The sequence below is a fragment of the Mastigoproctus giganteus genome, chromosome 8 (genome assembly GCF_048544385.1).
Source record: "Mastigoproctus giganteus isolate SK-2022 chromosome 8, ASM4854438v1, whole genome shotgun sequence".
NCBI classification, from domain to species: domain Eukaryota; kingdom Metazoa; phylum Arthropoda; class Arachnida; order Uropygi; family Thelyphonidae; genus Mastigoproctus; species Mastigoproctus giganteus.
In genome coordinates, this window is record NC_143582.1 from 161,611,644 (window position 1) to 161,629,507 (window position 17,864).

The 17,864-nt window shown below is 39.0% G+C and overlaps 1 protein-coding gene across 1 annotated transcript in view; it reads right to left on the reverse strand.

Annotated features, from left to right (window-relative positions):
* Positions 1 to 17,376, reverse strand: part of LOC150081967 (N-acetylated-alpha-linked acidic dipeptidase 2-like) — a 214,086-nt gene extending 196,710 nt beyond the window's left edge. The window contains exons 1-3 of the mRNA XM_090380384.1: positions 17,195 to 17,376; positions 9,902 to 10,061; positions 8,851 to 8,982 (exon numbers count right to left, since the gene is read on the reverse strand). Coding sequence (XP_090236510.1) covers positions 8,851 to 8,982; positions 9,902 to 10,061; positions 17,195 to 17,376 — 474 coding nt within the window. The remainder of the gene's footprint in view (positions 1 to 8,850; positions 8,983 to 9,901; positions 10,062 to 17,194) is intronic.
* Between the last annotated feature and the right edge of the window lie 488 nt (positions 17,377 to 17,864).

Sequence of the window (17,864 nt, forward strand, 5' to 3'; positions counted from 1 at the left end):
ACACATGCTCTGCAGGTCATCGCAGAATTCCTCCCGCTGGACCTAGAAGTAATCAAGACAGTCATGCTATACCACCTTGCAAAAGGCATCCCCATCACCTTTGCTGGATACACCATAGATCCCACAAACAATCAGAAGACAGAGAAATCCAACCTAATCTGACGCCCGCAGCGGGCATGGTAAAACAGATGGGCACATTCGATGAAAGGAGAAGTGACAAGGAAATTCCTACCAGATATTAACAGGGTGTACCCCAGGCCCCCTCCCTGGTTTCATCCAGGACTGAAACTGAACTTTATAATCACAGTACATACCCCATACAATGCCAAATTGACAGCCTTTGGCTTGGTTGATAGCCCACTATGTATTTGCGGGCAGGCGGAGACATGGGAACCATCTAATGCACCGATGTGCACAACATGAGAACCTGCGATGCCTCCTAATATACACGCCACTGAATCAAGAGTCACACTTACTCGAAACTGAGGATGTCTACAGAGTGCTCTCACGCTTTGTCCAGGACTTATTCTTCAGGAGAAGAATGTTGATTGCTATTTACGGTACCAACTAAAAACAACTAGAACTAGATGAAGAAGTGATAACACACACAGGAAATTAGAAATTTGGGACAGTTTACTCCCTGATTGGACAACGTATAACCTGGCCAGTCGCAAATTGTACCTTGAGTGGACCAAAAACTACCTACATCAAGACAACCTCACCGGACAGGGCTTTCCCCATGAATGACTCACAGCAGACCTCCGACAATTGATATGGACTAACACTGACTGTGAAAACTCCCAGCTATGCTAGTACCATTGGTGATCTGTACCTCAATCTCTTGTGAGGTGCCCCTATCTTTCCCCTTCCTGGGCAGAGGTGATAGAAGACAGCATGCTGTCCCCTCCCCACCACCCCACTCTTTGCCTGGTGAGGCATGGGCCTGCCTCACTGATACTCTGGGGCCATCTTCCCTATTGTCCCCATACTTCTATCTCTCTCTCTCCTTCTCTCTCACCCTCCAGTCTTCGGCCTCCCTTCCCTCTCTAGCTATCTCACTACTAGCATTTGACCCTTGTCAAAACTACACAAGCCCCACACTCACAAATTTTAACTCTACCCAGCATAACTTATATCTCTCTCTCTCTCAGCCTGACCTAATTTCTAGCGTTCCCCCCCCCCACACACACTTTTTTTTTTTTTTTTTCAGGTCCTAGCCACTGAAATCCCAGGAAATTAGGTGGCAGACTTGCCAGAGTAAATATCTAAAATACTGGTGTACCTGGTCTGCCTCCATAGGGTTTAGTGTGGGCAATGGTGGGTCTCATTAGGGGCCCAATGGCTAAAAAGGCCAGATGAACAACAGTACAAAACATTACACAGCACAATATCCATACACTTTTAAACCTCTGGCCTCTACAGTGTTCTGTATCACACCACAATGTATACTACGCAGAGATGGGGGTGACCCTTGGTGCCGTTAGACCCTAAACACTAACAAAAAATAGAAAAAACAAATTCAAAAATGGAAAATCCTGAGGATAGCACAAGGGGATGTACAATATATATACAGGGTATCTTTAAATTTCTATAGCTTATTATATTTATTGGGTGAATTGGTATTCAGGTGAACCAATGGTAAAAATTTTGTGTGCAACACGTTCGAAATTATTTAAAATTCATACCTATCATATTTTTTCTGAATTACAGAGTTGGAAGTCTGAATATTTACTATAGCATATAACAAATTCTGAGTGAAAATTTTCAGTTTGATTGCTATGCAAAGCAACGCATGCCAATCAAACTGCAACTGACAGTTTGATACAGAAATACAGCAGATTCTCGATTTACCAGGACACTTCAAAACTCCAAAGTAAAAAAATATATAACCACCGGAAATTATTATTATTATTAGCCATAAGGTGCAAGGAAGTCTGAGGCTTATGCTGCACCAGCCAAAAAAAAAATTTCTGAGTTACCCATAGAGAGAGAGAGAGAGAGAGAGAGAGAGAGAGAGAGAGAGAGAGAGAGAGAGAGAGAGAGAGAGAAAGTAGAAAGGAATCATCAAGAAAGAGAAGAATGATGATATCCAGCTCAGGACCTTGGGTGTGCCAAATCATAAAATTCAAGTAATAAATAGAACTGGTATAAACTAAAGTGACCAGATTCTTAGTATTATAATGTGGGACATCGATTTTACAACCCCCCCCCCCAAAACAATATTAGCATTATCAAGGGCACACGATGCAAGAAAGCAAGCTTATATAGCGTCAGCCAAAAAACAAAACAAAAAAAAAACCATGCACACCCTTTTCATTTCACCCTTTGTTCCATTCACTAATCTTATTGCCCTTCTCTGTACTCATTGCAACAGCTCTACATTCTTCTTACATCCATTTGCTCCAAATGTTTGTCTACTTCTGCCTTGAATATATTTAAGCTATCAACTTCTACAATGACAGATGGAAGTTTGTTCCAGCAATCAACTGCCTGCTGGCTAAAGGCAAACTTTCGCAAATCTATCCTACAACTGTCTTTCCCCAATTGAATTTATGCCCTCTTGGGTGATTATTCTGAGAAAGAGGAAAAATCCCATCAGCATTGAACATGATAAAACCATTGAAGGCTTTATATACCTCAATCAGATCACCTCGCAGGTGCTTAGTCTCCAGACACTGTAATTTGCAAAACGTAAGCCTTTCTTCTTAAGAGCAACCCTTTGTTCCGTTCACTAATCTTGTAGCCCTTCTCTGTACTCATTCCAACAGCTCTACATTCTTCTTAAAATGAGGCCTCCAGACCTGTATACAGTACTCAAGGTGTGGCCTGACCATTGCCTTATACAAGGGAATAATCACCTCCTTATACCTGCTAGAAAAATTCCTGTATATCATTGACAAGACACCATGAGCTACTCTTGCAGACCGTCTGCATTGCTCAGAAAACTTCGTATCTGCCTGCGCAATTATCCCCAGGTCCTTTTCACTCTCTACCACTGTCAGTGTAGTACCACGCAGTTGATACGTTACGCTGGGGTTACTGCTTCCTATATGCAGTACTTTGCATTTGTCAATGTTAAACTTCAGTTGCCACCTCTCAGCCCATCTGCTCAACTTTTCTAGATCCTGTTGCAGCAGTGTACTGTCATTAGTGTCATTAACAACCCTGCCAACCTTTGTATTGTCTGCAAACTTGGACATTAAGCCTGATATACCATCATCAATATCATTAAAGAATACAAAAAACAACAATGAACCCTGGGGGACTCCACTAATAACATTAGTCCATGTAGAGCAGTGTCCATTGGTTACCACTCAACCATCCCTTTATCCATAGCAGCAATTTGCCTCCAATGCCTCCAAATATACACATATATTTAATTTTTTTTTTTTTTATATAAAAAAATATTCACATCATCATCATCATCAGCCATTTTCAATCCACTGCAGGATGAAGGCTTCTCCAGCAACTTTCCAGTTCCTTCTATTTTGAGCACTGGCCATCCATTTACTACTCAAAAACTCATGAATTTCATCTATCCATCTCCGCCTTTGTCTTCCAGGTTTTCTTCTAGCTCCTCTTGGGTACCATTCTGTTATTTTCTTAGTCCATCTGTCATCATGTCTTCGAGCTATGTGTCCTGCCCAAGACCATTTTAGTTCTTTAGTTTTGATAAGAATGTCCTTTACTTGAGTTTGCTGCCTAATCCATGTGTTTCTCTTCTTGTCTAACGGTCTGATTTCCAATATAATTCGTTCCATTCTTCGCTGTGTAGTTCTTAGCTTCTCTTCCGTTCTTTTGGTGAGTGCCCAAGTTTCACTTCCATAAGTCATGGTGGGGAGTATACATTGGTTCATTATTTTACGTTTCAGACAAACTGGGATATTGCTCTTCAGTATGTGACTATATTTCCTGAATGCTATCCATCCAAAATTTATTCTTCTCTTGACTTCCAGCCATTTATCATTATTACAGCTAATAACTTGTCCCAGATAAGTATATGACTCCACCTTTTCAATTACTGCTCCTTCAATCATTATTTCCCTTTCCGTGGCATACTTGTTCATCATTACTTTTGTTTTAGCCATATTCATCTTTAGTCCAAAATCCTTACTAACTGTGCATAACTGATTAAGATTTTCCTCTAATTCTTTGGGATCGTGGCTTATGACCACAATGTCATCTGCAAATCGTAAATGGTTTAGGTACTCTCCGTTCACATTGACTCCTTTCTGTGACCAGTCTAATCTTCTGAAAGCTTCCTCAAGGGCAGCAGTAAACAGCTTCAGAGATATTGTGTCTTCTTGTCGAACTCCTTTCTCAATTTTAAATTTGGTACTGTCTTTGTCTAGTCTAATAAAGGATGTAGCACTCTCATATATTTTCTTCAAAATCATAATATATGGCGTATCTATGCCTTGTCTTTCCAGTGCCCGAAACATTGCCTTATGCTGTATGGAGTCAAATGCCTTTTCATAATCCACAAATGCCAGGCATAATGGTGTTTTATATTCATTTGCTTTCTCCATTAGCTGTGATATTACGTGAAGGTGATCCATAGTTGAGAATCCTGTCCTAAAGCCAGCTTGCTCTTTCGGTTGATTCTCATCAAGTATTCTTTCTAATCTGTTAGTAATGACCCTTGTGAACAACTTGTAGATATGGGATAACAAGCTAATTAGTCTATAATTTCCAATTTCTGATTTATCTCCTTTCTTATGCAGCAAAACTATGATTGCATTATTCCAATGCTTAGGCATCACACCTTTTCTAATGCACTTTGTGAAGAGCCTTGCCAGTTTTTGTGTTATGTCTCTTCCTCCCAATTTTAACAACTCTACAGTAACTTCATCTTCCCCCGGGGCTTTCCGATTCTTCATTTTCTTCAATGCATGTTCTACCTCATTAGGAAGAATATCAGGTATGTCGTATGTGTTGCTACTTTGCAATCCATCTTCCCCACTGCTGGTATCATTCCCTCGCTCCTTGTATAATTCTCTATAGTAGTCTTCTGCTATTTGAATTATGCCTTCTCTGCTGTTTATAAGTACACCATCGCTATTCTTCAGTTTCAGTATCATTTGTCTTTCTGTATTACTGCTCATGGCTGCTGATTTAAATCCTTTGTTTTCCCTTAATGCTTGTTCTACTTTTCTTGTGTTAAATCTTCTTATGTCCTCTCTGAGTCTCTTTCTGATGGCTTTGCATAACTCAGTATACTCAATTTTCTCCCTGTCAGTGTTTTTCTTGCTCTTCATTTTTCACCTTTGGTTCATCATGACAAGTGTTTCTTGGCTAATTTTTTCTTCTTAGGATTTCTGTTTCCCTATAGTTTTCTTGGGCTTTATCACTTTCAGAAAGTTGTAATATTCCTCGTCGATATCTTGGTCCTGAGCAGTCTGCAGAAGCTCAAACTTGTTCTTAAGTTCCAGTACATACTGCTTTTTCTCCTCCTCTGTTATTTCAAAGACCTTTGTATTATTTACTCGAGTCAGTTTTTTCCTTTCCTTTCCTACATCTATAACAAGTGTACATCTTACCACTCTGTGATCACTTCCAACATTTACCTTATTCAGGACGGTAACATCATTCACAATATATCTTCTGTTAGTGAGGATGAAGTCGATTTCATTAGTTGTTAATCCATTTGGACTCTTCCATGTCCACTTTCTGTTCACCCTTTTCTTTAAAAAAGTGTTCATTACTGACATTCCTTGAGATTCTGCAAATTCCACAAGTCTTTCACCTCTTTTATTTCTTTCACCAATTCCAAAATTTCCTATAGTTCTTCTTTCTGTGCTGTTTTGCCTTTTTCCAACCTTAGCATTGAAGTCCCCCATAATAATAGTGTAGTGGGTTTTCTGCTCATCTAGAAGACTCAATTTCGGTGTACATTTCTTCAACCTCTTCATCATCATGGCTCGATGTTGGTGCATAAATCATTATAATCTTTAGCTTGTACCTCTTAGAAATCTTGAGTATTAGTCTTGACACCCTTGGTGATGTACTTTTGAATTCCAAAATGTTGTTTTTAAAATCTTTATGGACCAGAAACCCAACTCCACCTTCACTCCTTTCACTGTTTCCATTGGTGTACAGCAGATTTCCACTTGATAAACTTAAGTGATTCATTTCTTCTTCTTCTTTCAGCCAAACCGATGATATTCCAATTCACATTTTCTAATTCCTTTTCCAGCTCTAATATACAAAATATAAATTAAATACATATACTTCTTTGAACTAAACTTATAAAATAAAATATCACACTTCTTTTAAAAAAAAAAAAATATATATATATAACCTATACTTATTATTTGTTTTTTCACATATGCAGTAGCGGATTAAGGTGGTTGAGGCCCCGGGTGCAGAAGAAAATATTGGGCCCCTTAAAAAAAAGAGAGAGACAGGGAAAATAAAAATACTGTACATGTTAACCATTTTTTTAAATAAATAAAAAAATATTATAGTAGTAGTAATAGTAGTGGCATGTGATGCAAGAAAGCAAATGTATGAGCTTATGCGCCATCAGCCAAAAAAAAAAAAAAAAAAAAAAATCACACCATTCCCTCCAAATGCCTGTCCAGTTCCTCCTTAAATTTATTCAACCTATCAACTTCCACAACGACAGATGGAAGTTTGTTCCAGCAATTAACCACCCGCTTGCTAAAGGCAAATTTCTGCACATCTAATCTACATCTGTCTTTTCTTAATTTGAATTTATGCCCCCTTAGGTTCGTAATCTGAACAAGTGGAAGGATCCCATCAGAATTCAGCGTGCTGAACCCATTCAAGGGCTTATACACCTCAATCAGATCACCGTGCAGGTGCCTAGTCTCCAGCCACTGCAATTTGAAGAACTTAAGCCTCTCTTGGTATGAGGATCCCTTCATTCCCCTCACCAATCTTGTTGCCCTTCTCTGTACACGCTCAAGTAAATTTACATCCTTCCTAAAATGAGACCTCCGGACCTCATTTTAGGAAGTTGGTGCAATGATTAATGCACCAACATCGAGCCATGATGATGAAGAGGTTGAAGAAATGTACATCGAAATTGAGAGTCTTCTAGATGAGCAGAAAACCCACTACCCTATTATTATGGGGGACTTCAATGCTAAGGTTGGAAAAAGACAAAACAGCACGGAAAGGGAGACTATAGGAAATTTTGGAATTGGTGAAAGAAATAAAGAGGTGAAAGACTTGTGGAATTTGCAGAATCTCAAGGACTGTCAGTAATGAACACTTTTTTCAAGAAAAGGGTGAACAGAAAGTGGACATGGAAGAGTCCAAATGGATTAACAACTAATGAAATCTACTTCATCCTGACTAATAGAAGATGTATTGTAAATGATGTTACCGTCCTGAATAAGGTAAATGTTGGAAGTGATCACAGAATGGTAAGATGTACACTTGATATAGATGTAGGAAAGGAAAGGAAAAAAACTGACTCGAGTAAATAATATAAAGGTTTTTGAAATAACAGAAGAGGAGAAAAAGCAGTATGTACTGGAACTTAAGAACAAGTTTGAGCTTCTGCAGACTGCTCAGGACCAAGATATCAACGAGGAATATTACAACTTTCTGAAAGTGATAAAGCCCAAGAAACCTATAGGGAAAAAGAAATCCAAGGAAGAAAAAAATAGTCAAGAAACACTTGTTATGATGAACCGAAGGCGACAAATGAACAGCAAGATAAACACTGACAAGGAGAAAATTGAGTATACTGAGTTATGCAAAGCCATTAGAAAGAGACTCAGAGAGGACATAAGAGGATTTAACACAAGAAAAGTAGAACAAGCATTAAGGGAAAACAAAGGATTTAAATCAGCAGCCATGAGCAGTAATACAGAAAGACAAATGATACTGAAACTGAAGAATAGCAATGGTGTACTTATAAACAGCAGAGAGGGTATAATTCAAATAGCAGAAGACTACGGTGCTGTTTCTTGTAATCTGTCTATCTTGTGAACTCCTCTGACCGTTGGTCGTCCCAGAGTATAAACAGAAAATTTATTTATTTATTTACTATAGAGAATTATACAAGGAGCAAGGGAATGATGCCAACAGTGAGGAAGATGGATTGCAAAGTAGCAACACATACGACATACCTGATATTCTTCCTGATGAGGTAGAACATGCATTGAAGAAAATGAAGAATCAGAAAGCCCCAGGGAAGATGAAGTTACTGTAGAGTTGTTAAAATTGGGAGGAAGAGACATAACACAAAAACTGGCAAGGCTCTTCACAAAGTGCATTAAAAAATGTGTGATGCCTAAGCAGGGGAAAAATGCAATCATAGTTTTGCTGCATAAGAAAGGAGATAAATCAGAAATTGGAAATTATAGACCAATTAGCTTGTTATCCCACGTCTACAAGTTGTTCACAAGGGTCATTACTAACAGATTAGAAAGAATACATGATGAGAATCAACCGAAAGAACAAGCTGGCTTTAGGACATGATTCTCAACTATGGATCACCTTCACGTAATATCACAGCTAATGGAGAAAGCAAATGAATATAAAACACCATTATGCCTGGCATTTGCGGATTATGAAAAGGCATTTGACTCATACAGCAGAAGGCAATGTTTCAGGCACTAGAAAGACAAGGCATAGATACCCCACATATTATGATTTTGAAGAAAATATATGAGAGTGCTACCTCCTTTATCAGACTAGACAAAGACAGTAGGCCACACAATTGGTACATTTCTCTGGGGTTACTGCTACCCATTTGGGGATATTTGCAACAATTCAAAGTTTAATTTTATCAAAAATTATATTTCTATGTGTGCTTCAGTAAAATAAGTATCTGATTAGTTCAGTTTATAATTACAGTAGAAAGTAACTTACTGTGACATCGCCACTAGGAGAGTACCCATTGAAAGCTGGATATATTTTTGTAAGTTGTCCATTTCTATCAAGAATCATTTCATGATGGGCAGCAGAAAACAAAATTTTTCCACTGCTGTCTACGATATGTACCTGTAAAGAAAAAGGGTTCACTACATAATTCATCAAGATGGTTTAAAAATTAAACTTTATTGACAATTTAAATTTTAATTTAAAGGTTATTGTTAGATCTGTATAAAATGGTTAAGTAGAACATTAAATTAAACGAAGAAAACACTCCTGTTATGATAATACATAAAAAACTGGGCAATTTCAACTGTTCAGATTTAATTTATAATGGCGCCTCCGTAGCCAGGTGGGCAGGAGCAGCAGATTAGACCGGAATTCGAGCCCGTGACCACCAAATACGGAGGATGCGGAAAGGTCAGGGAATGACCACCGCATATCCCCGGAGCAATATGGCCTTAGTTGCTAATGCTCCTAAAAACCAAATAACAACATTTAATTTATATTTAAAATTCAATGCTAGTAAGGTTAGTAAATAAAGTTCATTTATGATATTAAAAAATATAAATTTAATTGAACAATTGAAAACCAGTGCACTACAATACAGTCAGGGGTACATCGCTGGACTCATCCTCCCCTATGCCAAATTCCACAATACTGTATATTGAAGAAGAGAGCAAAGTTGCATCGCTTGGATTGCAGAGACATGCACGTTTTGGCAAGTCACATATTGTTGGCCTTCATTTTATAAACGTCGTCATTTATTGTTTAACTCAAGGGTCACCAATTGGTGGACCACAATCCGCAACCAGATCGCCAATTAATTTCATACACCATTATATTTATTTGACTTTTTGCTTTTTAGCCTTCTGATTTACATGTGGATACACACACAAATACAATATATATATATATACATTGATGAGGGGGAGGGATCCTTCATTTACACGGGAGTCCACATTAGCTCTTAACTTCCCAGAAAATCATACCTTTCTTCAAAAAAGTATTTTGGAGAAGGGTGAAATGTTTGAAATTAAAACATTACCTTATTCACATCATCCTTGTTAGGATAAGACAATAGAATATCATAAGGCACCAGTTCAACATCGTCAAAAAGGCCTTGTTCTTTCCAGAGATCACGAATATAGAATGACAGTTGTTTGTCTCGTTCTGTGCCTGCGACATGTGGCTCTTCAGACAAGAATCTGCAAAAATGTGGTGAAATATATAAATGAGTGTATTAAGCAACCTAAACAGTTATATTGCACTGAATTTTAAATATTGCTTCTCTCTCTCTCTCTCTGATTTCTTTTCTTTCTAATATTTTAGAAAGACTTTTTCTCAGTATATACCTTTTTTTTTTTTTTCTTTATGAATTGACTCGGTGCCTTATGCGTTTCTTGCCAATTTTCCAAATTGGCAAGAAACGCATTTTCACTTAGGAAATGTAGATTGCATTATTGTCTCTGAACGTGCCGTTATTGCATTCAACTCTTATGGTCGTCGTGAAATGTTCCACATAACAGGGTAGTAAGATACTACACTGTATTCCACATTATAGAAGAAGGACTAGTTAAAAACTTTTATTTGCTACATGCTAAGAAGAATACAGTATTACGTAAGAAAGCGCACCATCAAAATAGTTATCATTTAAAATCAAATTAACAATAATAACACCACCATATCAAAACTGGGGATAAAATTCATGTATTATTTGTGGGGACATTAAAAAACAGCGTCCATCGCTTCGTAAGTCGCTCGCAGAAACAACGCCATTAACTGCCGATACAAAACCTAAACAATTACACTGTAATAAACAACAATAAAGAACAGAGGTTTCCACTAGCAAGAATAAACAGACGGAACATCATCATGTATTGCAACATCATTTCTAAGGACGAAACAGATTATTTCCTGTATCGATAAGGAAAAATCCGCATTTGGAAAACACTGTTTGTGTGTATATGTGAAATTGAGCTGTATTAGTAAGGCAAAATTATGCAAAGAAGTAGACTTTTTCTGCATCACACAAAAAAATAATAATAATAAAACAATAACAATTATTATTGTTATTATTACACGCAGCACTCTAGCAGGCCATAAGGAAGAAAGACAAGCGGTATACCCCATTGAACCTAAGCGATGAGTCCCCTCCCACCAACACGGCACAAACGAAGCTAGAAAGACGGGCAAAGAAGACACTCCATGGCAGACACTAGAATGACCTCCATCAAGATCATATAGATAAAATTTCTTCCAATGCATGGCTCACGAGCGGGACGCTCTTCCCCGAGGCTGAAGGATTCATGCTCGCCATTCAAGACCAGGTAATCAACACCAAAAACTATAGAAAATACATCACCAAGGAGCCTGGAGTGTCAGATGACACATGTAGACGGTGTCACCTGGCCTCAGAATCAACCCAACACATCACTGCTGGATGCAAGGTGATCACCCAGACTGAGTACACTCGTAGACACGACCAGGTAGCCAGGATAATACATCAGAAGCTAGCGAGGAAATACCAGTTGACCAAAGAAAGTGTACCATAATACAAGTACGAACCCCAGACAGTACTAGAAACCCGAACCTACAAACTGTACTGGGACGGCGCCATAACAACGGATAAGACAATTCCGCATAACAGACCGGGCATAATCCTTGTGGATAAGAAGGAAAAGGCTACCTATCTGATTGACATAGCGGTACCCAACACTGACAACTTCCATAAAACCCATGAGGAAGCCGACCGGGCTAGCCGAGTGGGTAAAGTACCGGCCCGGCAGCCCAAAGGTCGCAGGTTCGATTCCCGCCTCGGGCTTGGATCAAAGAACTGCAAAAACCTTGGGAGGTGCAATATGGCCACAGAAGCCGATGCGCCAACAACTACCAAATCAAAAAAAAAAAAAACCCATGAGGAAAAAATCAGAAGTACACGAACCTGAGACACCGGCATCTCTCTTCTCCCATTGACTGAATAAATCAAAGAAATGTGGCATATGAAACAAGTTCCTTGGTGATTTTAATGTTCACAACTCCAGCTGGCTTCCGTTTTCTAGTCACACCGACCCAGCAAGGAAGCCGAGATGCCGAGGTTTTTGCAATTACTAATGACCTAGCACAGATTGTTCATTTACCTACAAGAATACCGGACAATCCTAATCATATAGCCAATACGCTTGATCTTTTTCTCACAAACAACTCTTCTAAGTACACGGTCGAAGTGAGAGGTCCTTTAGGCACTTCAGATCACCACTTGGTGATTGTCTCTTATCCAATGGAACCTTTATCTCATGGCTATTCCCAACCTCGTGTTGTTTGGCATTACAAGAATGCAAAATGGGATGACCTGCGAGACTTCTTTTCTTCTTTTCCTTGGTCGGATTACTGTTTCAAAACTTCTGATGTCAACGTTTGCTCAGATCGTGTCAGTGAAATTATTCTTGCAGGAATGGAATCCTTTATCCCACACTCCACTTTAAAATCTCGTCCTTTATCTAAACCTTGGTTTTCCAATAAATGTGCTAAGGCTGTTCAAGAGAAGAATGTTCCATATCGTAATTGGCTTGTTTCTAATTCTCCAGTTTCATTTTCAGCCTACACCAAAGCTCGCAACAATTGTATAGCAGTTATTAACCAGTCCAAACTAGAGTTTGAACAGATTAAGAGTAGAAAACTTGCTTCTTGCCCTAATGGTAGCCGAGCATTCTGGTCTCTTGCCAAAGCTATTGGCCGCAACTTTTGTCCATCTCTGCTCCCACCTCTGACCAAACCAGATGGTTCTGTTATCACTTCAGCCAAGGATAAAGCTGACCTGCTAGCATCCCATTTTTCTTCCAACTCATATATTAATGATCTTGGAAAAACACCTCCCACCATTCCCAACCCGCTCCATTCAATGCCTACTGTGGTCTTCCGTCAAAAGGATGTCAGAAGGATTTTGACGGATCTTGATGCTAAGAAAGCTCCAGGTCCCGATGGTATTTCTCCACTTGTTCTCAAAACCTGTGCTCCTGAACTTACTCCTGTTCTTTGCCGACTTTTTTAACTTTCTTATTCCAAAGGTGTTTTTCCTTCTGATTGGAAATTTGCTCATATCCAGCCAGTTCCTAAAAAGGGTAACAAATCCATCCCATCCAATTATCGCCCTATTGCAATTGCTTGTACTCTTTCTAAAGTAATGGAGAAATCAATTAACCGCCAACTCTTAAACTACCCAGAAACCTTCCGTCTGATCAACGATCGCCAGTATGGATTCCGTCAGTGTCGATCCACTGGTGATATTCTGGCTTATGTTACCCATTTATGGACTAATTCAATGGAAAGGTTCGGTGAAATACAAGTAGTTGCTCTTGACATCTCAAAGGCCGGCTTTCGATGGTGTTTGGCATAAAGGTCTTCTAAACAAGCTTCCATCTTATGGTTTGTCAACTGTTTTTAGTAATTGGTTATCCAGTTTTCTCTCTGATCGCTCACTGAGGGTGATGGTAGATGGCTCTCTGTCTTCTAACTTCTCCACTAATGCCAGTGTCCCCCAAGGTTCAGTTCTTTCCCCCACTCTTTTCCTCTTGTATATTAATGACCTTCTTCCATTGACTGGAAATCCTATCCATAGCTTTGCCGATGATAGCACATTGCATTCCACTTTCCATTTTGAGAAACCTTGTCCTGCTCAATCAGCTTCAACTTCTCAAAAATCTGCTACCAATTCCTTAAATGACGATCTTTAATGTAATTCTCCAGTGGGGCAAAGACAACTTAGTTGATTTCAGTCCTTCTAAAACTCAGTCTTGTCTTATATCTCGCAAAAAGGATTCTTCTGCTCCTGTGCTTCTCTTTAGTGACACTCCAATTTCCTGGCAAAATGATATATCTCTTTTGGGGATTACCCTGACTTCTATCTCTCTTGGTACAAGCACATTACAAATATTGCTTCCTCTGCATCTCAAAAACTTGGTTTTCTCTTTCGCTCTAGGCGTTACTTTTCTTCCAAACAGCTGCTCACTTTGTATAAATCGCAAATCCGCCCTGCCATGGAATATTGTTCCCACATCTGGGGGTGTTGCCCCTGAAACCTCTCTTAGGCTTCTTGATTCCATTCAGAAGGGGGCAATTAGGTTAATTAATGATTCATCGCTAACAGAGTCTCTCCACTCGCTTTCTCATAGACGTACTGTTTCTGCTGCATGCGTCTTCTACAGATACTTTCATGGGCACTGTTCTTCTGAATTGGCTTCTATAATTCCCCCTCTCTCTTTCAAAACAGTCCGAACACGTGCCGCCACCAGCGAACATCCATTTACTGTCCAACTTCAAACTCCCAGAACAAACTTTTCATCTTCCTCATTTATTCACTCAACTGCCGTTTTCTAGGACAACCTTCCTTCATACGTATTTCCTGAAAATTACAATCTACAGAAGTTCAAGTCCAATGTCAATCTACAGAAGTTCAATATCTTCTTTCGTCTTCTCAACCTCCAACCCAAGCACGGTACTAAGTACTATAGGTTCTAATACCTTTCGTGTTTGGGGTTCACATAAAAAAAAAAGTAACGACCATCCCGATCATCGTTCATCGTGTCAACCACCGGTATGGTGTCAAAGACCTACATCACAGCCTAGCAGCAATAGGTCTCCCAGCAAACACCAATAAGGAACCCCAGAAAGTCGGAATCGTGAACAGAACACCTGCACGATAGTCAGACAGTTCCTCGACCAACAGTAACACCAGACATAACAACAACCACCCTGTGTACTTGGTAGCAATAATATCCGTCAGGAGGTGGAAACCCCAATCAGGAGAAAATAATAATAATAATAACTAGGGGGCTTGGCCCCCTGTTCGCTTCTTTTGATATAATAAAATAAAATACTTACAGAGCTTTCGACACTGTGTGTGGCTCTTCTTCAACTATGAATACATAAATACGTTACTATATCTATATAATATCGGTGCAGATACACCATAAACCACTCTTAAAGAAAAACTACGATCGTAGTGTGAAAGGCATCATTTCATCTATATCTCATATTGTTCTGATCCTTCACAACGAGTTACCAAGTATTGCACTACCTCGAATAAGAACGCTTCACTAATAGAGAAGATTATCATTACTTATTCTCGGTGGGCGCCACCACCCAGACGACACCGTTTCAAAGCTCGTTGGTTTTTCATCGGTGGGTTCTTTTCACACTACGATCGTAATTTTTCTTTAAGAGTTGTCTATGGTGTATCTACACCGATATTATATAGATACAGAATCTTAAACTCTTAAAATATTAAGCTTTGTTGCATTTAGGTTATTTAAATAAATACGCATGTGGAAATCAAGAATGGTATCGCGTGGTCATGTTAGATAAACATAGCGCGTGACCACGCTTAAAAAGAAGCTTGTTTTACCATAGAAAAACAAACTTCTGTTACCTATTATCATGTAACCGGCATATCTCTTCTCCCATTGACTGAATAAATATCACTAGGAGGAAAATTATAGAAAGATAATAATAATTAAATCATAAAATAAAACAGAATATTCATACTATACCCATTTCTAAGAAGTAACCACCCAGTTTTGTTTTGAATTTAGCCAGACTCACAGCTTCTACCACGTTGGGAAGAAATTTATTCCAGTGTTCGACAACCCGCAGCCATAGATGAATTCATCAGATCTGGTCGTTTGTTATTCCCTGAGATTTTATATTTGTGTACCCAGAGTTACGTTACTGAAAACCCCTTCAGTGCTTTATTCACTTCAATCAGATTTCCCCTTGGATGTCTAGTTGTTGAACTTTGCAGTTCATTTCTAAGTGGTTCCTCATACTGCAGCCAGTTCAAAGGCGGAAAGGGGCATCTAGTGTGTCGCACTAGATACGACGAACCCATGCCCAGCGCAAACAGAGGAGTGGCTTCTAAACATTTATTAAGGGCAGCCCAACAACGTTGGAGCCTGTGCTTAACGGCTCCTCAGTTCCAAGTGTTCAAACACACAAAGATCTGGGGGTCGTTTTCGACTCCAAACTATCTTTTAACGATCACATAAACCTCATACAGTCGAGGCTGAAATCACTACGCTGGGTCGCCAAACAACAGCTGCTCCACACCACCGACCCACAACTGGTAAAAAGATACATCGCATCAATCCTTTACCCGACAATACTGTATGCTTCAGAGATATCGGCCTCGGCCGCCGAATCCAACATTAAAAGAATATTCTCTGCCGAATTCTGGCTTCTAAAATGGGCCAACAGCAAACTCCACCTTCCCCCAGCTCTCAGATCAACGCAGTTAGCAGAAGCTCTTCAACTACGCAGGCTCCGGTCCTACATCGCAGAAAGAAGGCTGCTGTTCACCATCAAGATGGCCACCGGTAAAATTACAGAGCCGAACTTCTGGGATTACTGCTCTTGGCGCATTCCTTCCCCTTATCTCCGGTCTTCAGCACAGCTGCTAGCAAACCGTAACCGGTTAGTACTAACCGACAGATTCCTGCCAAAGCAAATGCTGCCCTCACTCCAAGCCATCGACGGGGACCTCCAAGAAGTGGTCAATAATAAAAAATACAGGAAGGGTATCCTCGTCGAACTGAAAATGTAAAACTGTGCTTTGTGAATAATCTGATGTAATTATGTTTTTCTCATGTATCTTTTGTAAATATGTTTTGTAAACCCCTGGCACCACCATGCCATGACGAGACTAATTGTATGTCTATCATTGCTGCAATTAAAGATTCTATTCTATTCTATTCTATTCTATGGTTATAACACAGTTAAAAGAAGCGGGGGATTCCAAAACCATCCAGACAGCTGGGCCTCTGGATATCAGATCATAGTCCTGCATATGTGCATCGATATGCCGTTACCTTTCTTTGAACTCTGTCCAGAAGTTCTATTTTCTTTCTTTTTTTTTTTTTTTTTTTTTTTTGGGTGTATCTCCAGACCGGAATACAAAACTCCAAAATGACTGTTAATACCTTCATAATAAGGGCGTTTCAACATTCCTTAACTTTGAAACTCTCAAAGTTAAAGACCTTTTTTTTTTTTTTTTTTTTTATCGGGGAGTTGCATTGTCTGAGAGGGTGAATTAGCTTAGCGTCCGGCAATCACATTATGTCGGCCCGCATAGTCTTAGACGGTGTTGTTATATATCTTGAAAATAGAGCCCAAACTGGTTCCGAAACGTTAGTGTTGTGTTTGAATTATTTACTTTAAAGAATTTGCATTAGTGCAAATTTTAAATAAACACAATTTACGTTAAGTCTGTGTGTTCATTTCCATATTAAAGACAAAAGTATTAATAATTTATTATTTGAAAGCAAATAACATATAGAATACAGCAAACCTCAAGTTTTCTCTAATGTTCTCTGGCCGAATATCATCTAGTATACGTTGCTTGATATTATCACTGTTGCCGACTTCTTTCTGTGTTTCCGAAGGATCCAAATCAGGGGGAATCCTAACAGCCACATAATCTTCTAAGACTGCCGCGAAGACAATGCATGTTAGAATATTCCAAAAAGTCATCTTTCTCAGTTGATGTACTGCTTGAAAAGATAATCAAAATAAGAATGTGCATAATAGAATAAATAAAAGGAACGTAAAATACTGATTAATAGTTATAACAGATTTGAACCCAGAATAGAAAAGTGGCGGGGGGGGGGCAGCTAAAGGGCACATAGAATTAATGCAGAGTTAGAGAAAAGCCTTCACTTATCATTAGCTCTGGTTGAAAAAAAAAAAAAAAAAAAAAAAACCTTCACGGCTTATGCCCAAAATAAAAATTCTGATTTGTTTTTCATTTTAATAACTTAAAAGGATTTTTTTTTAATAAGTGGAGCAGTTTCGTTAAAAATGAGCCATTATAGGTTTCTTACACCGATGCTTAACACACAGTTAAACTACAAGGTTGAGTTGCTTGGTGGAAAGAATAATCACTAAAAATTGTATTAAGTCCTTATAGCAAGCATTGAGCGCTCAAATTTTGGATATTGTCATTACGAGTTTTCCTGGTT